Genomic DNA, 23,951 nt, shown 5'->3' on the forward strand with positions numbered 1-23,951 from the left:
AGGGCTGCTGCTGAGTTACTCCAGCACGTTGTGTCTTTTTTATTGGTAAACCAGCATCTGCAGTTCCTTGTTGGTACATTTTGCAAGTGGTTGGGGGAGGTGGCGGCTACAGGGAGACGAGTGTAATCTCCCCGCGGCCGGGCTTGTGTGGAGTGACATGGACTGTAGTGAATCTGAAGAGGGCGAGGGGGGCTGGGCTGGGCTGGGCGCGGCTGCTCCAAACAACTGAAGGGTTGGCGAGAACATGGAGGCAGGTAACAACACACCTAGCCCCGACTCGGGATTGTGAGCAGGGAGGGAGGGAGGGAAGAGACTCGGGCTGAAACTCTTTCATTTCCGCATCGGGAAGGAAACACTGGTGAATTTCACAGGCAGGTTGATCGCATGGGCTGGTTAGTTTCATGACCTGGTTAATTTGACAGGTTGGTGAATTTCACGGGCTGGTTAGTTTTACAGCCACAGATTGGGCGGCTGCGGGGATGGGACGAGGAGGTGCGGCTGCCGGTCCCAGCGGTCATATCTAGCAGGCTGTGGGCAGGTAATGCAACCGCAGACGGGGTGAAGCGAAGCCATGGATGAATCCTCTCGCCAGCCCAAGGCGTCCAAGCCCAGCCTGAAGGCGAAGGTACCCCGGGCCAAGCGGAGGAGAACGCTGTCGGGAAGGCTGTTCGGGAGGAGGTCGCTGAGGTCGGTCGGCAGCTTCATGAGGGGGGTCTTCAAAACTTTGTTCACTTTGGCACCTTTCGGAGAGGCGGCGCCGGCCGAGGGTGGAGGTGGGCGAGGAGGAGGAGGAGGAGGAAGAGAGGAAGAAGATGATGGAGGATTCAGGGAAGGAGCTGTCACCCTGGCCACTTGCAGCGAAGGGCAACAAGAAGCAGGGGCTAGTAAGCCCGGGAGGGACCGAGTGTCCTGGTGTCAGGGCGAGAAGCCGCCCGGGGTTCTGGGCTTGAAAAACCACGGCAACACCTGCTTCATGAACGCCGTGGTGCAGTGCCTGAGCAACACCGAACTGTTCGCCGAGTACCTGGGTTTGGAGCAGTACCGCTCTGAGCTGAGGCAGCTTCGACCCAGCTGCACCGTGGGCAGCGCCGAGGTGACGGATCAACTGGCCGTGTTGGTCAGGGCGCTATGGACCCTGGAGTACACGCCTCAAATCTCCGTGCAGTTCAAGGTAGGTGCACCCTCCCCTCCCCTCCCCGCCCGCCACACCTCACACTGAATTCAAGGTTCAATGGTATTGTCACATGTACCGAGATACAGTGTAATTCATTTCTGTGTACAGTATAGTACAAGTATCACTATACATATGTGTGGGACTGGGGAGGAACTGCAGACGCTGGTTTACACCGAAGATAAGACACAAAACGCTGGAGAAACTCAGCGGGACAGGCAGCGTCCCTGGAGAGGAGGAATGGGTGACGTTTCGGGTAACTTCAAGTAACCCTTGCTTCCCCTCTCCCACCCTAGTTCTCCAATTACATTCACTGTCCTGATCAATTTTACTGAGTGTGCCTCGTTGTCACATCACCCTCAGCTAACAAGGAACCATTTACATTTCCTGGAGCATCGTCTGCTTTGATCTCTCCTTTTCACACCTTATCCTTCCATACATATCTACTCTCCCTCACCCCTGACTCTCCGCCTGAAGTAGGGTCTCGACCCCAAACGTCACCCATTTCTTCTCTCTAGAGATGCTGCCTGTGCCACTGAGTTACTCCAGCATTTTGTGTCTACCTAACCTTTGAACTTGACGATGCAGCGATATTGAGTCCAGAACTGAATCCTGATCTCTTTCGCAATATCTAGTCTATTCACAAATTTGAATGAACATCAGTGACAGTAAAGATGACTCTGCAAGTTACATTGTTTTTGGAGGCTGCTACACGTTTGAAAAGTTAATTATTTTCCCCACTGGTGGAATTGGGAATTGAAAGTGCAACTCTTATTTAACTTGGGCAATCTGCAGCGTGGTAGCAGTAGATTCCAAAGGTGATTTTTGAGGAAACTATTCATGTACAGCCACTGATATTGAGATTTGTTTAAAACAGGTTCTTGATTGCTGGTAGGCAAAAATGCTGGAGAAACTCAGTGGGTGCAGCAGCATCTATGGAGCGAAGGAAATGTGCAACGTTTTGGCCCGAAACGTTGTCTATTTCCTTCGCTCCATAGATGCTGCTGCACCCGCTGAGTTTCTCCAGCATTTTTGTCTACCTTCGATTTTCCAGCATCTGCAGTTCCTTCTTAAACACGGTTCTTGATTGCTTCCTGGCAATAATGTCAAATATCTGCCACTTGTTTAGTTTAGAGATACAGAGTGGAAACAGGTTCTTCAACCCATCGGGTCCATGCCGACCAACAATCATCCATGCAATACTTTTATCCTGCACACCAGGAATAATTTACAGGAGCCAATTAACCTGTACGTCTTTGAGTGTGGGAGGAAACCGCAGCACCCAGAGAAAAATCACACGGTCACAGGGAGAACGTACAAACTCCGTACAGGGTGCGTTGGTAGTCCGGATCGAACCTGGGTCTCTGGCGATGTGACACAGCAACACTACTGCTGCCCATTGATGCAGTTGTGAGGAGGCAGATATTAGCTCCAATGCAGTTCCTGCACCAGTTTTCCTCTGCAGGAACATGCATTTCTCCCCAGTCGAATGCGCGGACCTTCACATTCATAGAGGCCTTTACACCAGTACGTGGAGCGGAAAGGTTTCGAGGATATGTGCCAAACGCAAGCAAATGGGTCTAGCTTAATTGGGACATCTAAATGAGGCAGAGTGGTGCTGCCTTACAGCGTCAGACACCCGAGTTCGATCCTGACTACAGGTGCTGTTTGTACGGAGTTTTTAACGTTCTCTCTGTGACCACATGGTGGTCATCATGATCATTTGACCCATCAAATCTACTCTGCCATTCAATCATGGCTGGTCGATATCTCCCTCCTAATCCCATTCTCCTGCCTTCTCCCCATAACCTCTGACACCCGTACTCCCAGCCTCAAAGACGTACAGCTTTGTAGAGTTGTAAATTGTCCGTAGTGTGTAGGATAGTGTTAGTGTAAGGGGTGATTGCTGGTCGTCATGCACTCGGTGAGCTGAAGGGCCTGTTTCCACACTATCTCTGATGTCTAAAGTCAAGGATAACTTCTTCAAAATAGGCATACTGCAGTTTCCTGTGTCTCCTTTTGTTGCCGATTCACGACCCAAAATGTCATCTGTTCATTCTCTTCACAGAGGCTGACTGACTTGCTGAGTTCCTCCAGCACTTTGTGTTTTGCTTAAGATTACAGCATGTATAGTTTCATAATTGTTGTACAAAGAGATACGGGGAGAATTATTGTTTATACATTTAGTCTGATGTCTAGGATAACTCCACAGTGGGTAGAGTTGCTGCCTCACAGCTCCAGCGATTCTGCTTTGATCCTAACCTGGGATGCTCTCTGTGTGGAGTTTGCACCTTCCTACTGTGACTGCATGGGAAAACTCAATTCACTCCGGTTTCCTCCCAAAACCCAAAAATATGCCAGTTTGTAGGATAACTGTAAATGGGTATTAGTGTGTAGTCGAATGGATAAGAAAGTGGTATAACGTGGAACGTGTGAATAGATGATCGGTAATCAGTGTGGGCACGGTGGAATGCAAGGTCTGTTTCTATGTTGTTTGACTTTACCCTCTGAACTTCCACCCTCTCTTTTTATACATTAAGTCTTTTTATTAATTATCAGAGACATTGAATGGATTCAATAATATCAATTGTTAATGTAACACTAACTATTCCCAACTTAAAAAAACAGATAATTATCGCCTTTAACATTTCCCAAATTCTTTAACATCAATAAGATTTGGACTTCAGGCCAACAGTTCGTAGTCATGATTTTGAAAGGCTACCTTAAAATCTTAGTAAAAATATTAAATCAAAACTCAGTTTGTGCAAAACAATTCACACCCGCAACTTCTTGAATCGGTTCACAATTATTTCCTAACAGTAGGTCTCCGTCGCAACATTTGCAGGCAGCTATAAGCTGTTTACTGGAAGTAAAACATAAAGTCCCTGGGAACATGCCTAGAACACAAAGCGCTGTAATAACTCAGCGAGTCAGGTAGCATCTCTGGAGGACATGGATGGGCAACGTTTCGGGTCAGGGCCCTTCTTCAGATTTGAGAGAGGGCGAGAGCTAAATGTAGGTGAAGGGTTCCAATATAAAAACATCACCCCATCTGAAGAAGAGTCCTGACTCGAAATGTCACTCGAGTCGGAAGAGCGGTCCTGACCTGGGTGGCACAGTGGTGCAGCAGTAGAGTTGCAGCCTTACAGTGCCAGAGACCCAAGTTTGATTGTGACTGTGGGTGATCTCTGTACGGAGTTTGTACGTTCTCTCTGTGACCGCGTGGGTTTTCTCCGGGTTTGTAGGTTAATAGCTTTTGTAAATTGTCCCTGGTGTGTAAGATCGAACTAGTATATGGGTAATTGTTGGTCGCATGGACTCAGTAGGCCGAAGAACCAATTTCCCCTTTTATCTCTAATCTAAACTGACCTGAAACAATGTTTATCCATGTCCACCAAAGACGCTGCCTGACCTGCTGACTTACTCCAGCACTTTGTGTTCTACACTAGATTCCTGCATCTGCAGATCCTTGTATCCAGTCCTGGAAACATGCTGAATCTTTGTCTCTTTGCTTTATTCTCCTTGTCATTGTCACTTCTTTCAAAGTCCTCTTCCATATGTTTTATTCCTGCTTGCCTTCGACTGCCACTCGCATGGTAACTTTTCATTCATAACGTCCAGTTCTGATTTTAAAACTAGTCTGTGTGTTATGTCTGTGATCTCTATCTCCACCGATACTGCCTAATTTGTGGTGTTTTCTCATTTTTGTCAAATTTTTGACAGATCAGCAGGGTTGTGCAGTTTATTGGAGACACAAAAAACTGCAGATGCTACAATATTTATTTTTTGTTATTTGCTTATGCTTGTTGAAAGAGGAATGAATGTCAACGAGGTCACTTTATTATACTTTGGAATGTGTGCTGGAATCTTTACCACTTGAGTCATACAAGCATGTAAACTGATACGTCAGTTTCATTTCTTATCAGGCATCCTAAATAGAACACTCTCTACCACAAATGCATATTCACGCAAAGCAAATTCTGTTGAGTGAAAGGCGCAATCCATTACTATAAACTGGTCAGCATTTCCTCTTCAGTAATACAGGTCCAGCATCGATTTTCCGATAACTGGTGGTCTCCTTTAATCCGGACAAAATTCCGAGAGTACACAAGGTGTTTTGTGATGACAAAGCTCCACTCATGTCTTTGTATGAGAGTGGCGCAGCAGTAGAGTTTCTGCCTTGCAGTGCCAGAGACCCGCGTTCAATCCTAACTACAGGTGCTATCTGTACGGAGTTGGCACGTTCTCCCTGTGACCACATGGATTTTCTCCGGGTGCTCCGGTTTCCTCCCACATTCCAAAGATGTACAGGTTTTGGGTTAATTGACTTCAGTAAAAATTGTAAATTGATCCTAGTATGTTGGGGATCGGTGGTTGGTGGTGGTCTGAAGAGTCTGTTTCTCTAAACTAAACCCTAAGCTTGAAGTCCCCACAATAAAGTGGTGCCTAGGCTGGGTTTCGGCTTTTGTCGGCCAATCAGCATGTGGATTTGCCCCCTGCGGCTGGGGCTCTGGAACTCTGGCCCGGCTGGAGCTGACAGATCTGTTCACATGGCCAGCACCAAACTCGACTTTGCGGGGCCAATATCAGTCCCTCATCGGCCTTGGCGGGCTGCTTTGGTACCGAGGCTGAGACCACTGTTGGTCCAGCAAAATGGAAAATCCAGAAAGACCCTGAAACCCGAGGGTGCCAGAAAATTGGTGGTGGACCTTGTGGAGCACATAGAACATAGACCAGAACATGTTGTAAAGAACATATCAACATGTGGTTAAGAAGGCACATAGGTTTTCTCCGGGTGCTCCGGTTTCTCTCCACACTCCAAAGGCGTACAGGTTTGTAGGTTAATTGGCTTTGGTAAAATTGTAAATTGCCAACAAAAACTCCTAAGTAAGAAGTGCATAAATACTTAAGTTAGAACCCGAAACATCACCTATTCACTTTCTCCAGAGATGCTGCCTGACTAGCTGAGTTACTCCAGCATTTTGTGTCTGTCTTTGGTATTAACCATTTCATATTTTTGTCATCTTCACATCGATATTGGGGCAAGATTTTTACACTGAGGACGATGGCTGCCTTGAACATGGTGCCGGAGGTGGTGGAGGGGACAGATGTGATAGTGGCATTTAAGAGGCTTTTAGAGAGGCACATGGATATGCAGGGAATGGAGGGATATGGACCACGTACAGGCACGGACATTGTGGGTCAAAGGGCCTGTTTCTGTGCTGTACTGTTCTACGATAGGATTTCTAGGATGGATCCTCTGGGGTGAGGAGGGGGCTGTGGACCTCCAACAGGACCAAAAACAAGACCTGTCAAAGGGCAGATGAGCTCCTAGCGAGCCAACGGCCATCCACACTTTAGTAGATGTCGCGATCACTGTCGTACATAGCATTGTAAGGCACCGTGCCCTTGATGTTTTCGACGATGATGATGATGCTCTGATTTGCTGCACAGATGCACTTTGAACAGACAGATTAATGCCTTTTGTTTGTAAGATTGTGTTCAATCTTGTCTTTTAATAAGGACATTGTTTTATTTCAGAATATTGTTGCAAAATATGGATCTCAATTCCGTGGGAATTCCCAGCACGATGCACTTGAGTTCCTTCTGTGGTTACTGAATAGAGTGCATGAGGACCTCAATTGTTCACCCAACAAAAAGGCGAAGCCTTCTGTAAAGGTATGTTTGTGCTGATGACTGGATTCTTACTGTTGATGGAGCCTTGTCTTAGTGTGTCGTTTAAAGGACACTTTAGTTTAGAGATATTGTTTAGAGATACAGTGGGGAAACAGGCCCTTCGGCCCACCGAGCCCATGCACATTAACACAGTTTACACACACTAGGGACAATTTACACTTCTACCAAGTATACAAACCCAAACCAATGAACCTACAAACCTGCACGTCTTTGGAGTGTGGGAGGAAATCGAAGATCTCGGAGAAAACCCATGCGATCACTGGGAAAACATACAAACTCCGTATAGACAGCACCGGCAGTCGGGATCCAACCTGCGTCTCTGGCCCAGCAAGTGCTGTAAGGCAGCAACTCTACCACTGCGCCACTGTGCTGCTCTTGTCTTGTTGTAACATGGGGTGGCACAATGGTGCATCTGGTAAAGCCCCTGCCTCACAGTGCCAGAGACCCCAGTTCGATCCTGACCTTGGTTGCTGTCTGTGTGGAGCTTGTGCGTTCTCCCTGTGACCGTGTGAGATTATTTTGAGTGCTCCAGCAAAAATTTTTTGGGGGCTTTAGATTTTAGAGATTGTTTTGGAGATTTCAAATTGTGTTTAACATCATTTATATGGCTGTCATGTGGATATCGTGATTATTGCAGAGTACTAGCAATAAATAGTTTTTGACATAAAGGTGAAGCATTATTCTTTTACATGAGCTTATAGCTTCTGGACTTAAATTTGCATTATAACAACAAATGCTTTAATGGCTTTTTAATTAAAGAGCATTCTTATAAATATTTCCCATTGAATTTTAAAATATTAATACAATTAATTGCAAAACATTATATCTGTGGTTCCCTAATTTAAAAAGACAATTATTCTAAATATTATTGCAAATTTTGTAAGATAATATCTTTAGTTTTCTGAAAGATTGGAAACAATAATTTACTGGTGCTGTAAAATGGAAATTTCAGACCCAGTCAGCATTCTAATTATTTATCACACGTAAGCGAGTTCAAAAGATCATTGCGAGGATAAAATAAGCACCACTGTACAATTAATTATGGGGTATGTCAATAGTTCAATAGTACTTTATTGTCACATGTATCTAGGTGCAGTGAAATTATTGCAAACAGTTTGGTGCCATGCTGTATCCTTCAAGCTTCAAACTTGTTAAACATGCAGATTAGCTTGGTCATGGCAGCGACACTGGGTCAGAGTTACAGGGGTCGGCCTGGCCTGGTGATGTTGATATCCTCCAGTATCGCTCCATGCGACTGCAGGCCCGTCCGATGCTCGACTTTGGTGCAGCGCCCGATTCAATTGATTCCCAGGCTGCTGTAGGGCCTCCAGCGGCCTGCTCTACAATGACCTGGGCACATCGCCTCATGAATGTGCCATCTCTCGCCTCACTGTGTGACTCCATCCCCAGGGTCCTTCCTGTAGTCGACCGTGGAACATCCAGAGGGCATCTGAGGGGGCAGGTGGTGAGCCTCATGTCCACTCATTGGTCCCATTCCTCTCCTCTGTCCACCATCATTTGATTCAATTTTATTGTCATTGCTCTTTTCAGTGCAACTCAATGGTTTATACTGCAGTCATAACATAGAATAAATAACAAAACATACACTCAACACAGTTTAAAGTCCCAAAGTCATTGTCTCTTCCCTCCTTGCTCTCCCTCTGCGCTGAGGCAATCCAGGCCTCCGATGTTGTGACCCCGCCGGGTGATGGTGAGCAAGTCCCGCAGCTGAATCCGAGCTCCGCAAACGGGCCGGTTCAAACTCCGCGGCCCGGGGCGGTCGAAGCTGCCGCCCTCCAGTCCAGTGGACGCAGCTGTAGTTGTGGGAGCTCCGGAAAAACAGGTCACCACCTGTGACCTGCGAGCTCCTGATGATGTCGTCCGCTGGCCCGCGGCCGAACCTCCAAGGCTCCAAAGTTGGGTCGCAACACAACCACAGCCCCAAAGTCGGCCAGCCTCGCGTTGGTAATTCCTGGCTCTGCCTCCGCAGCCTCGAGGTCGGTTGCAGTTGGAGGCCGCCAGCTCCGCGATAGGCCTCAGCGCAGACGGACACGGAGACGGGGGATACGGCAAGAAAGGTCGCATCCTCCCCGAAGGGAGAGTCAAAAAACATGTTACACCCACCCCCCCACACGTACACAACTAAAATAAACCAAAATAAACTGTAAAAACGGGACAAAATAAAACAAAAAAGAAAAGGCAAACGGACTGCAGGCAGAGCCGCCACTTCCGGACCATCTTGAAATCAACGGGTCTTCATACGGTGGCATACTCTATATAAACAGCAAGATGTGATGTTATAGTGTATGTGTAACATACACCACCATTCGTTAATATGCCATCTCAGCAAACAGTTAACTAATGTGAAATTCCTCATTTTTATTTATTCTGAATAAGGTGTGAATTAAGCATTTATTGTAACGCTAACATAATGTTAAACCTTCTATGTGGAGACGATAAAGCACACTATTTCAAACCAGGAGATGGTGTTCCTTAGTAATCCTGGTTCAAAGAATCATGGATGTGAAGGAAAGAACTGCAGATACTGGTTTATCCCGTAGATAGGCCCCAAATGCTGCGGTAACTCAGCGGGTCAGGCATTTACCACATTAAAAATGGTTTTCAAAAGAAAATGGTCTCAGTGGGTCTCTGGAGAAAATGAATAGATGATGTTTCGGGTTTCAGACTCTGAAGAAGAGTCTTGACCTGAAACGTCACCCATTCCTTTTCTACAGAGATACTGCCTGACCCGCTGGGTTACTCCAGCATTTTGTGTCTATATTCAAAGAATCATGAACTTGAATTGCCTAAGATTGAGGGGTAAAAAAGTTGTGATAGGATCTGAAACTTTACCCCAGAGTATCTGTTGATCATGTACGTTAGTAAGGGCCTGCCAACCAATGTGCCCGATGGGTGGACACTTTATAGGGAAGTTATATTCTTTTCCTTTTATTTTTCTCTAAGATCCAGAGCAAAATATTTGATTGTCAGTTCATTATTCTTGCAAGGTGGAGACTAGGAAAGTACCTTGCACATTTTCACACATACATTCAAATCCCCTGAGGGATATTCAGAACTTATTAATGAAGCCATCTTCTCCTTATGGGACCGAGAATTGTTTATTTTTAGCATTTGACATCCACCTATTACATGAAAAAATGTATTTTATAAAAATATGGTCAATATTTCTGCCAGGCAAATAAACTTCTGAATAGTTTTGCTATATTATGCAATTATGTTCCTCCCAGTGCTTTCATTTATGAGATTCCTAACTTGTATTTGGGTAGATTTTATGTTTATCACTGTTTTGACTTGATTTGACACCTCCTGGAACAGTACAGATTGGTGCATCGTAATTTTAAAATTGCAGATTGACCTGAAGTCCACAAGATACAACCCCTCACCACTCCAACTGTCTGGTCTGCTTGGTACAAATAAATACTAAAAGCTGGAGTAACTCAGTAGGACAGGCAGCATCTCTGGAGAGAAGGAGTGGGTGAAGTTTTGGGTCGCGACCCTTCAGATGTGTCTCCACCCAAAACATCACCCATTCTTTCTCTCCAGAGATGCTGCCTGTACCGCTGAGTTACTCCATCGTTTTGAGTCTATCGTCGGTGCAAACCACATCTGCAGTTCCTTCCTACACATCTGGCACAGATAAATGCTGGCTTTCAATTGACTCCAATGAAATCTCGTTCAGAAACAATTAGAAATGTTAAGAAATATTTAAATAGGCACATGGATAGGATAGGTTTAGAGGTATTGCAGATCGATTCACAACGTGTAACATTAAATCAAAACACCTATGGAGTGGTATCCATCGACACACTTGGTATCTGTTGGAGTTGGAGGTACACCTTTTGTAACATGCTTTGGTTCATCTGCGTTTCAAATACTTTAATATTTGGTTTCACCCATATCCCTTCCTCTCACTTTGCAGTGCACTCTTCTTCTAATGGCCTTTTGACTCCTTTTCATCTCTAGCCACTAACTCCACCTGTAAATAGCTCGTTCTAAGCTCCCCCCAGTCTAGTTTCAGTCAATAAAATACTGAATCAAGCACTTGAGCAACTAAACTTTATTTTGGATAACACAACACAACACAAATTCCCCAATACAATACCTAACCACCGCGGGTTCGATCCTTGTATCTGCTTGGCCAAGCCCCTCTAGCCTCATGCAAGCAGACACTCCAAAAGGTCACGCAGTCCCAAGCGTTCTATCAGAAGATCGACATCGGACTTCGTGGGAGCTACTTTTTATAGGTCCCCGAACCTTGAGGGGCCGAACCACATGGGGGTGGTCTCTATATAAACCAATTAAACATATTAATAATAACAGTACATAATTGACAGTTCTCTAACCCAATAATACAATCTTGCATACATTGTATTTGAAAGAGGCTTCTAGAAGGAAGCAAACAAGAATAAACATTGCAACATGTGCCCTGAGATTCAAACAGTTTCTCCAAGGCTCAACAGTTCGACCAATCATCAATTAACAAGATGACTGTCTCGCAACATTATTTATACTATTTACAATGCCCTTGCAGCGACCCAATCGAAATGATGCATTTAAGGTTTGTTTGCAAAAATGCTATACATTTTATTAATTTAGGAGAAACATGGAGAACACCTGTGTTTAAGAAGGAACTGCAGATGCTGGTTTATACCAAAGATTGACACAAAATGCTGAAGTAATGCAGTGGGTCAGCCAACATCTCTGGAGAAAATTAATAGGTGATGTTTCGGGTTGAAACCAAAGGGAAACTTCACCCATTCTTTTTTGCCAGAGATGCTACCTGACCCGCTGAGTTACTCCAGCATTTTGTGTCTATTTTGAGTCATTTTGAGAAAACCAGATGGATGATATTAATTCAGAACATAGTGGTAAAGAAAACACAGTGAATGATGTGACAGTTGAAGTGAGCAAATGCAGACAAAAGTATTAGCTTAATGATTTGTTTTTGCACTAAATGCACGGTTGTGTTGTAGCATATTGTGTTGCAGTAGATCCAACATGCATGCCTTTCCATTCACAGCCGTTATCTGCAGATGGAAGTCCTTCCTCCCAGGGGTACGGACAATGGCATAGGGTTTTTTAAAACCACATTTCCTGTGTTTATTTATTTAATTTCTCATACCTGCTCACGGAATAAGATTTAGCAGTCGTGGGAATCGCTTTCCCTTCCATTGTTGGTCGGTGTTTTGAGAATCTACCAATCCAAGTCTGCAGGCTTCTCTCTCTCTCTCTCTCTCCTTGCCTCATGCGGAAGCCATTTTTACTCGGTATCAAACAAATCCAAGTTCAGGCATCTGAATTGCTTTGGAGCCTTTTAGGCTTCATTCCTCGTTAATGAGTGGTGCCTGTGTTGCAGCTTCAACTCTTTAGGTTCCACAAGCAGATGTTACTAATGAATGTGGTCTCTTGGTCTGTGGGTGTTTATACGAGAATTCTAGTTTCCTGCAGGAATGAAGCGTGGATGTTGGATGGGCAACAGCAGGGCAACAGGCCCTTTAGCCCAACTTGTCTATGGGACTACCCCATCTGCGCTAGTCCCATTTGCCTGCATTTGGCCCATATCCCTCTAAACATTCCTATCTTTGTTCCCATCCAGATGTCTTTTAAATGTTGCTATAATATCTGCCTCATTCCATATACTTATCACCCTCCTTCAGATTCCAATTAAATAACTCCCCCCCCCCCACCCCCCCCCCCGTACCACAGTGCCACCCCGTATATCTCCCCCCCCCCCCACCCCGTACCACAGTGCCACCCCGTATATTTCCCCCCCCCCCCCCACCCCATACCACAGTGCCACCCCGTATATCTCCCCCCCCCCCCCCCCCCGTACCACACTGCCACCCCGTATATCTTCCCCCCCACGTGCTTAGGGCATTAAGGGAAGGGGGGCACCACAGAAATGGTAAATGGTTTACGGCACAAAATAATTCACTTTAAACTTACTAAAATAATATTCGAAGCGGTTTATATGATCGGAAATATAATACTTTTCAAATATAAATAAAGTGGAAGTATACAAAAATAAACATTATTTTCCATCACTGTTAGTTTTGTTTCATTTTGAAAAATAAAAAAATATTTTATGGTTTATTATTGTTTATATTTTGAATTACATATATAAATACGGGCACCAAAATCTTTTAAGCGCTTAGGGCCTCTATGGGTCTTAATCCGGCCCTGGGTTTATAGATTAATTGGCCTCTGTAAATTGCCCCAAGTGGGTTGTGAGTGGACGAGAAAGTGGGAGAACATTGAAGTGGTATGAATGGGTGATCCATGGTCACACTGGGCTCTGTATGTTCATGCTGTATCTCTAAACTAAACACTAACCTCCAGTCGTATGGGTTTCCTGAAAAATGTTTGATATTTCAGGAAGGAAACCTTCGAGCCTTTTCATACCAGTCTGCTAAAACAAATTTATTACACTTAATTTATATGCTTCTGACAGAAAGGGTTTTTCTCAGTCATCCTTGCAACATCTAGGATTTAATGCGCAATAGCTCTCTGTTGATTGATGGATATGATTGCTGGATAATACATTGATACAGCTAGCTTTTTTATTGCATTTGGTCCTAACATGCTCTGGTTGGTTGATCACTAATGTAGCAAGGTCCTGAAATTACTAAGGATTTGGGAAAGCTCAAGTGGGTAACTAAAATGAAAATAAGAACAAAGAGGGAACTACCCCAAAGTGAAAAAATAAATCCAAAAGGCTTTCACTGATATAGAAATAACTGGAACTGCAGATGCTGGAACCTTCAGCAAAACACAAAGTGCTGGAGTGACTCAGCAGGTTAGGCAGCATCTGAGGTGAACATGGATAGACAACATTTTGGGTTGGGACCCTTCTTCAGATTCAGTTCTTCGGAGTCTGAAGGAGGGTCCCATCCTGACACATTGCCTAATTCTCTACAGATGGTGCATGACCCGCTGAGCAACTCCAGCACTTTGTGTTTTTTGGGGGCTAAACAGTTAGTAATGGATAGTAGCAGAATTGTGTAGAATTTCAAAGCTCTCCAATTAAAGCTTCTAAACTATTCTAAAGTAATGTATAAACATTTCTGGTTTACAATAGGTTTACAAGAATGATCCCAGGGATGAATGGGTTAACATATGATGAGCGTATGACGGCACTGGGCCTGTACTCGCTGGAGTTTAGGATGAGCGGGAACCTCATTGAAACTTGCCGAATATTGAAAGGCCTGGATAGAGTGAATGTGGAGAGAATGTTACCACATGTGGGAGAGTCTAGGACCAGAGGCCATAGCCCCAAAATAAAAGAATGTACCTTTAGAAAGGAGACGAGGAAGAATTTCTTTAGTCAGAAGGTGGTGAATCTGTGGAATTCATTACCACAGACGGCTGTGGAGGCCACATGTCAATAGGCATTTTAAAGGCGGGGATGGACAGATTTGTGATTAATACGGTTGTCAAGGTATATGGGGAGAAGGCGGGAGAATGGGGTTGCGAGGGAAAGATAGATCAGTCATGATTGAATGGCAAAGTAGACTTGATGGGTCAAATGGCCTAATTCTGCTCCTATAACTTATGACCTTATGAAAAATGCTATCGTGCTGGAATAAATAGAGCTGTCCACAATACATTTTTAATGCCAAATACAATGTACTGGCAGACAGGATAGACAGCATCTGTGGAGGTAAATGGACAGGTGACATTTCAGATCAGGACCCTACTTTTGTTCACAGATGCTGCCTGACGTGCTGAGTTCCTCCAACAGGTTGTTATTTTGCTCAAGATTCCAGCATCTATACTCTTGGCTCCCTGTCATACATTTTTAATTCTCTTTGTCTGTTTGGCCCAATGCATAAAATATACAGTATTGTTTCTGCACCTTGCTCCTCAGATTGGATGCGATGCTTCCTCATTGATGTGGAGAAGATGTCTCTTGTGGGCCCATCTAGAACGAAGGCTTACTGCTTTAAATTAAGACTTCATCCATTTACAACAAATAAGCTAAACCATTTCTTCGGCTTGTGAGTCTTTGGGCAATAAATACAAACATCTTTGGATACTTTTAATACAGAGATAAAGGAGTTCTAGGAGCAGTTAGGCTATTCGGCCCATCAAGTCTACAGGTCCACAGTGTACAGATAGAGGATAAAGGCAATCACGTCTAGTACAAGATAGTCCAGTAGAGTCCAATTAAAGATAGTTTGAGGGTTTCCAATGTGGTAGATGGTAGGAGAGGGCCGTTCTCTAGTTGGTGATAGGATGGTTCAGTTGCCTGATAACAGCTGGGATGAAACTGTCCCGGAATCTGGAGGTATGCATTATCAAACTTCAGTACCTCTTGCCTGATGGGAGAGGGGACAGGAGGAAGTGTATGTCCTTTACTATAAGGTATCTATTGAACAAAACATTTTAAGTTACTGAACTGATGATGCATAAATGCATAATGTCATCATTTATGTAGGAAGCTTTGGGCTCCTGAGAAGGTGTTTAATGGAATTTACTGTTTGGAAATCTAAAAATGTACAAGTTACTAAGACTACCAGTTTTGTGTTTATACGTGTAAGGAACATCTCTTGATTTTTAAATAGTTATCTCCTCTGCTCTCAGTAACACTGCAAGACCCCCAGCAACTAAATACTTTTTTTAAAAAAGCAATTAAAACCCAACATGTTAAATCATGTGAAACCTTTGCAGTGGCTCCCTGTCCTCTCCCCCCCCCCCCCCCCCCCCCCCCCCCCCCCCAGCATACGCAGAAGGGAGAGGATGTTGAAAGATTGGTGCACCATCGAGGCTAACCCTGACCTTCCCATCCATGCTGACTTGAACAATCTGCCTAACATGCACCTGAAGTCCCACAAACACTTCTGGTCTTCAGTCAAATCCCTGGAAGACTTTGACTCCAAGACCGAGCGGCGCAGAGTCTGGAAAGATGCCAACAACAGAGAGGTCATCCCAGACCCCACAGTGAAACCACACGGTTTTGACCTCCATCGCAAGCAATAGCGAATCCCTGAACAGAATCCGCACCCTCCATGCAAGAACAGCCCATCACCTGCATAAATGGGGGATGACAGACAGCCCTGTTAGCGACTGTGGACATCCAGACCAGACCATCCCACACATTGTGAATGACTGCCTACTGAGGGGCATCAAAGCCCATCCACCCAGTAACTGATGCTGTCCTGGCCTGGACGTCCGCCCTTGATCTACAACTTTAGGCTGTGTACACCATACGCAAGAAAAAGAAGGAGATCTATCCATTTTTCCAGAGATGCTGCCTGACCTGTTACTCCAGCATTTTGTGTCTATCTTTGGTATAAATTAACATCTGCAGTTCCTTTTTAATACCTTTCTTTGCCATATTTAATATATCTTTCTAATAATTAACATCACAGGCTCACTCCCTGTAAGATAATGTGCATCTTTAAATAAAACATTTTAAAACTGCATCATGGCTAATGTGCTTAAAGTGCTGCCATTGTAATATTGAACTCGAATAAAAAGTGAATGCACTCTCCACAGAAATACTGAAAACTAAGTGCTCCACACTACAAAGACTTAGGCCTCTGAATCAACCAGATTGCTCTTTGGTCTGTCGTAGTAATCTTGCCCATGCATTTATCATAAGTGTTTACTGAAATAACACACTTTATCTTGGGCAGTAAAGTTGCTATACTCTGATAGAAGTATATAAAATTATGTGTAGGAAAGAACTGCAGATGCTGGTTTAAATTGAAAGTAGACACAAAATGCTGGAGTAACTCAGCGGGTCAGGCAGCATCTCTTAAAGATAGCGTAGTCGGGATATGGGGAGAAGGCAGGAACGGGGTACTGATTGGGGATGATCAGCCATGGTCACGTTGAATGGCGGTGCTGGCTCGAATGGCCGAATGGCCGAATGGCCTACTTCTGCATCTATTGTCTATTGTCTATTGGAGAGAAGTAATGTGTGACGTTTCAGTCTGAAGAAGGGTCTCGACCCGAAACGCCAACCATTCCTTCTCTCCAGAGATGCTGCCTGACCCACTGAGTTACTCCAGCATTTTGTGTCTATATATAATTGTGAATGCCATAGATAGGGTATTCACCTTTTCCCAGGGGTGGAAATATCAAAGATTCAAGGCCATGTTTCAATGTTGGAGAGGGATGGTTTAAATGACCTTTCCTGCCTGTAGCTTCACAATTAGCAACTCTTCAACCGTTTTGTCTCTTCATCTTTGGCCATTGTCCAACCATCTTCCCACTAGGCTTTGTCCTGCCCCCCCCCTCCAGCTTTATTTTGTCTCTCTTATCCCCCCCCCCCCCCCCCCCCCCCCCCCCCCACGCCCCTTCCACGCACTCTGAAGAAGGGTCCTGACCAAAAACGTAACTCATCCCTGTTTTCCAGAGATATTGCCTCACCCACTGAGTTACTCCAACACTTTGTGTCTTTTGCAAACCAGCACCTGCAGTTCCTGATTATCTACCTATATACTGATTTGTCTTTAACCATCCTACTTGTATAAAGAACTCCCATAAATTTGGCATTTTCTGTTTCCTTTTCATAAAACAACCTTTGCTCTGCTTGATTGTGTTGTGATTTACTAAAGGTCCTGCCACTGGTTCTGTAATGTAGTACACTACTCTCCTAATGCCAGACATTCAGCTAATTGGCCTAATCATTTCCTGCTTTCTGTCTCTCCTTTCTTCGATAGGGCCATTAAATATGTTCTCGACAGTGACTTTATTTTCTACCATTCTTACCTTCACTTTTCAATTGTTTTGTCTCACACAATCTGTCTTTTCATCTCTAGCCTTTGTCCAGCCATCTGCTATCGATAAAACCATCCTCGCCTGTATCAAACTAACACCAGGATAGACACAATGCTGGAGTAACTCAGCGGGACAGGCAGCATCTCTGGACAGAAGGAAAGGGTGACGTTTCAGGTCGAGACCCTTCTTCAGACTGAGGCCGTTTTGGGCCGAGAACCTTTAGTGTACGTAACTTTGGTTATATCTTTCTTCAACCTACTACCTGCCCCTTACAATAATAACACTGGAGACTACACATTTCTCACTCCTGCTTTTCCAGCTTCATACCTGCAATCATTCTGAAGAAGGGTCCTGACTCGAAACATCACCTATCCATGTTCTGCAGAGATACTGCCTGACCTGCTATGTTGTTCCTGTGCTTCGTGTTTTCATTTGTGAATCTGCATCTGCAATTCCCTGTTTCCACATGAATTGCGGAAAGAGTTTCCTATTCTCAAGTTGCAATGCTCAATCAACTCCCAAAGAAGTTCCTAATTGAAAAGTTTACAATAATAAATGTGGAGGCTTCACAGTTCTCACTGCTGCTCTCCAGATAACAAACACAGTGCCAAAGACAACTATTCAATCCTGACGCTAGGTGCTGTCTGTCTGTGTGGAGTTTACTCATTCTACCTTGGAACGTGTGCGTTTCCTCCGGGGGCTTCGGTTTCCTCCTACATCTGATAGATGTGCGGGTTTGTAGGTTAATTACCCTAAGTTGGCCCGAGCAGGGGAGGGGGGGGAACACACAATTACTTGGTGGCCACACACACACGCACACACACACAGACACACACACACACACACACACACACACACCCCCCACCTTTGGCCGTGGGCCCTGTGAACGGTAACATCGGGAGCTGACCTGGTTGGTGACCGACTGCAAACTCCAGCAACAGCAGCTTTGTCCACCCAAATCGTGTGGCTTGAATTGGCCCGTTCGCGGGGCCTTTCATCGCCCGGCACAGCTTAAAATCGTCCAGCGGGGGCTTCAACATCGGGAGCCTCGATCGCCTCGATGCAATAGTTTGATTTTAAGCCGAGCGGGGCGATGAAAGGCCCCGCGAACGGGCCGATTCAGCCCTTAGAAAGCGTCTGATACCCGCTTGAATCTTTCAAAAACTACAATGTGATAAATAAAACTGAAGCAAATAAAGGCAAACAGAAGAACCAACCTTGGAGGGGGGAGAGAGAGAGAGAGATGGGAAAAAAATACTAAATAACGTGAATAACCTGAATGAGGGACTTACCTGCAAGCCAGCCAGGAAACCCGTTCGACCAGCGCCCTTAATGACCCGACCCGTTTAAATCCGATACCCATTTAAATCTTTCCCATCCACCAGTACATCCAATTAGTTCAAATGGTAATTGTACCCGCATCCGACAGTTTTAAGAAATTCTCTGTGAATGCCTTCAGTAATACTTGGTCAAAACACAATTGATGACACATCGTGTTAATAGACATTTAACAAGCGCTTATTAGTGACTCCCCGCTGTCTCGCGGAAAGCGGAGATTCTAATAGATTTTTTTTAATAACGAATTTCAAAATCCGGATTACAAAACATGGGGGGGGGGGGGGGGGTTTGTCTCCCACCACTCAAACCATGAGCCCCTCCCGTCCCCCCCAGGATTTCCCCCCATGGTCTCGAGTGTGTTGGGAGTGGATGAGAAAGGGGGATAACATACGTTCAACTGAAGGGCCTGTTTCCGTGCTGCATCACCAAACTAAACTAAACATTTGTATGTTTGTGAGCTTTCTGACAGGCTTACATTTCTGTAAACTACTGGCTCCTGAACTTGTTTGAAACAGTAGGGATTACTGATTTATATGGTAATATTACAGATACACAGATAGAATTTTAACAACACTTGTGAACAGTGAAGTCACCTTGCACTTCATTGGACATATGATTAATGTGTTTTTTTTAGATGGGCAAATACTCTTTTGTGCTTCCTTCTGTAGAAGGCACCTGGACTCGGAAATATGTTTTTCACTACTTGGCCAGATAGATGTAAAGCAATCTTTGCCTTCTACATTGTTGGGCTTGCGTTTAACTCAAAACTACACCTGGATTTTTGTATTTCAATTTCCCCACAGCAGCCTTGTGTGTGTGTGTGTGTGTGTCTGTTTGTACTGCTTCTTGGGATGGGTGTCGGATTGTACTGAATTTTTGCTTTTTGTCCACGATCAGGCCAGTGGAATTCTGCAGCCCAGGAGTCAGTGCAGGGTTGGGAGAAATCTGTAGTCTGAATTATTTATACAGTCAATTGTAAACCAGAGCACAGTAGAAATTGGACTTGTGCCAGCTTCACCAGCAGGGCTTTGAGAGAGTGCTTATTAGTTTAGTAATGAATGCCGAGCCACTCCCTGGAATCTGGGCTCACATTGGCCATCCTTGTATAAAGCCGGATCATATGGCCACAATGAAAGGTTACTTGCATTCATTGATTTTTCTTTTGTGCTTTCACATCAATCTCTAGAAGTGAAAGGACAATGAGGTTGACTCAGACTCTGCCACAACGGCTCTTTTCCATTCTATAGAAGTTAAGCAATCAGAAGTGGTTATAGCCATTTGTTTAAAATTTGTAGCTTTAACCTCGATACATTTTGAAATAGACTTTGATTACCTTAAGCAGACGCAGCTGTGATTTTAGCGATGACATTTAACATATTCACTTTTACTTTGGAAAATATAACGTAGAAACAGAAACAGGCACTTTGGCCCATTGGGTCCGCTCCAGCCAGTGATCACCTCGTTCAATAATACTGTCCTATACACCAGGGATCATTTATAACTTTTCCAAAGCCAATAACTTGCAATCCTGCACATCTTTGGAGTGTGGGAGGAAACTGGAGTACTTGGGGAAAGCCAACACGATCACGGGGAGAACATGCAAACTCCGTACAAACAACACCCGTAGTCAGGATCAAACACGGCTCTCTGGCGATGTAAGGCAGCAACTCTACCGCTGTGCCACAGTGCTGTTTATTGATTGTTAGAACATAGAAAAGTACAGTACAGCACAGGTGTAGGCCTTTCGGCCCCACAGCTCCATGCCAATCATGATGACAAGTAAAATAATCTTGTACCAGCACATATATATTCTACATCCTTCCATTGCCTGCAGGTCCACCATCATATCTGCCTCCATCACACTACCCCAGGCAGTGCATTGCACCCTCTGTGTAAAATAAAGCTTGCAGCTACATATCTCGTTTAAACTTTACCCCTTTTACCCGACAGCGATGCCTTCTAGCCTTTGATGTTTTCATCCTTAGAATAATGTTCTCTGACTGTCCTATCTATATATTTCCTAAATGTTACATATTTCTCAGGTCACCCTGAAACAGGGCTTCAGCACACTGAGTCCATGCCAAGTAGCGATCACCTGCCCACTGTAGTTCTGGGTGGACTCCAGTTGTGCTGCCCCATTTTCGCATCAACTCCCTACAAACTTGGAGCAATTTACAGATGCTAATTAATCTACAAGCTTTGCATCTGGGTTGTGGGAGGGAACCCGAGTGCCCGGAGGAAACCCACGCGGTCACAGGGACCTTCAGTCTGAAGAAGGGATGCAGTCTGACCTGCTGAGTTACTCCAGCTTTTTGTGTCCATCTTCGGTTTAAACCAGCATCTGCATTTATTTCCTAAACTAATGCAACTTTTCGTTAGAAATGGCAATTAGTCTTAAACCATGTTTCCCCCCCTAATTTGCAGTAATTAAATGTTGTGGCCTTAAGGAACACCAGCTGTAGAATGTGGCAAAACATCCAACAGGAAAGCATCTTTTCAGTTGCTGTGAATTAACATTGTAGACAACCTGCATGTGTATACACATTGACACTTGGTTTTACACAAGTCTAATTGTGACTTAAAAGGAAATAGAGTTGACACTCACTGTATGGTGTGACACTTCACGTCTCACACTTACTGAAGGCTGGTTGGGAACCATAATTGTAACGGTTCTGAAAGTACAGGTTTGACATTGGTCTGTCTTACATTAATAAAAGTTGGATAATAGATGTTTCTGGAGCTTTTTATATTTTTATTAAAGCAATGTCATTCCACGTTTAGAAAGAACGCATGGAAAATTACATTTGAGAACGAGCACATGTTACCAAAATAAATAAAAACATCCCGACAGGAGGAAAGATTAAAGCAGCACTTGGTCATTTGATGACACCTTGCTTTGGTTTTGGATGTTTCTGAGCAATTTGAAAGATGGATTGATTGAAAAATGGAAACAGGCCCTTCAGCCCACTGAGTCCATGCTGACCATCGATCACCATTTACACTAATTCTGTTATCCCACTCCCTACACAAGGGGCAACTTACAGAGGCCAATTAACCTCCGAACCCACACGTCTGTGGGACGTGGTTGGAAACCGGAGCACCTGGTGAAAACCCACGTGGTCACAGGGAGAACGTACAAACTCCATGTAGACAGCACCTGAGGTTAGGATCGGATCTGGGTCTCTGGCACAGTGAGGCAGCAGTTCTACCAAATGGCGGCTAAATAGATTGAGTGATTTACCTTTCTAGAGTGATCCAGGTGACTTGTCTTTGGGAAAACTCTGTTTTCAAGCAATATTTATACTTTTGTCTTCCAGTTCTGTCGCTGGTGTTTGGCTTCAGGTTTCGGATCCACTTCCTTCAGTGTTTATTGGCTTGTTTTTTCATGCTGTTGGTTCTGCCAAATGGAAGATGGAACAGTGTTAATGGTTGAATTTTCTATAAATAAGTACTGCAATGCCGGGTCGTGACCTGAATGTTTGAGTAGTGGAAGTTTTATTGCAGTCAAAGACTTTCACAGTTACAAATCAATTTCAGGCTAATTTCAAAAACTAATTGACAAATACTGTTTAAAATACTGCTGTGTCATAATGCCTGTTCCAAAGAAATGCACAAACACCTAAATAGCCATGTTGTACTCAATGAAATATTTACACACATTTTATTAGATTTTTGCCAGAAATTAAATTTATTTTTAATTAACTACTGGAAAAAATGGGTTAATTGTAAGGACGTTTATATTGTAGGGACTTGAACTTAATCAAGGCAAGAGTGTTTAATCATCGTATGTGATGATAATCAAGGACAAGTCTCAGCCCGGACTCTCCCTCTTCTCCCCTCTCCCTTCAGGCAACAAGTACAGAAGTGTGAGAAGTGTGTCCCAGATTCAGGGACAATTTCTGCCCAGCTGTTACCCAGCAACTGGATAATCCTATCACCCTCAGACTATCTTTAATCAGTCTATACGCGGCTTCATCTTGCAGTAAATGTTATTCCCTTTGTCCTGTATCTGTACACTGTGGACGGCTTGTTTGTAAATCACGTATAGGCTTTCCGTTGACTGGATAGCATGCAACAAAAGAAAGCTTTTCACTGTACCTCGATACACGTGACAATAATAAACAAAACATTTCTTATTTGCTGCAGCATAACAGGCCTGCAAACATAATACACATCAATAATATAAAATAAACAAGAATTCAATAAATTAATCCTAGTGCAAAATAGCCTACAATTTACGGTGCCACCAAGACAGCACTTAATTCATGGTTGAAGTTAGTGTTGTGTGGTATTCAAGAGCCTGATGGTTGTTGAGGGGAGGGAGGCGGAAATGGTGATCACGGTTTTTTAGACTACTGTACTGCGTTCAATGTTACTGAGATGTAATGCTGACGTAATATCCATCCACCCCACCCCTAGTGGGTGGAGATGCCAATCAACATGTTTGGGGAAAATTGCTTTCATTAAAAATGCTTTGATGGGTTTAAATTTGAGTGAAAAACTGCATTGTGCCACAGTTTAATAGTATTGCTCCATTGAATGGAAAGAAAAAACAGATTATTGGCTGTTGTAGATAGACAAAACATGCTGGATTAACTCAGTGGGTCAGGCAGCATCTCTGGAGAAAAGGAATTGGTGATGTTTCAGGTTGAGACAGTTCTTGTAATGATTTTCAGATTGCCTCATTTACCTGGGAACAGTGGCTTGTATGACCTTGGCTTTGTACTATAATAGTAATCACAGGCGTCTTTGCTTCCTCCTTGAACTTGTATCATTCTTCATGGTACCCAACATCTTTTGGTTTAGCCGTTGTTTTGGGAATTGCTTTGTGTCATTTGGTCTATTTTTCCAGAAAGTCCTTGTGTCAGTGACATATTGCTTGGGGGAAATGGCGACAAGGATTTGGTTTTGGCACCTCGATGTTGTAAATTGGTTTGAATGCTTTGGAATAATTGATTGCAAGGTACGGCATGGGAATAGGCCCTTCAGCCCAACA

At 44.1% G+C, this 23,951-nt stretch overlaps 1 protein-coding gene across 1 annotated transcript in view; it reads left to right on the top strand.

The window, feature by feature from the left end:
* The first annotated feature begins 302 nt into the window (after positions 1 to 302).
* Positions 303 to 23,951, top strand: part of LOC129708077 (ubiquitin carboxyl-terminal hydrolase 43-like) — a 285,523-nt gene continuing 261,874 nt past the window's right edge. The window contains exons 1-2 of the mRNA XM_055653607.1: positions 303 to 1,171; positions 6,713 to 6,850. Of these exons, the coding sequence (XP_055509582.1) occupies positions 572 to 1,171; positions 6,713 to 6,850 (738 nt within the window). The 5' untranslated portion in view covers positions 303 to 571. The remainder of the gene's footprint in view (positions 1,172 to 6,712; positions 6,851 to 23,951) is intronic.

This window comes from Leucoraja erinacea, chromosome 23 (genome assembly GCF_028641065.1).
Source record: "Leucoraja erinacea ecotype New England chromosome 23, Leri_hhj_1, whole genome shotgun sequence".
In the NCBI taxonomy this organism is placed as follows: domain Eukaryota; kingdom Metazoa; phylum Chordata; class Chondrichthyes; order Rajiformes; family Rajidae; genus Leucoraja; species Leucoraja erinaceus.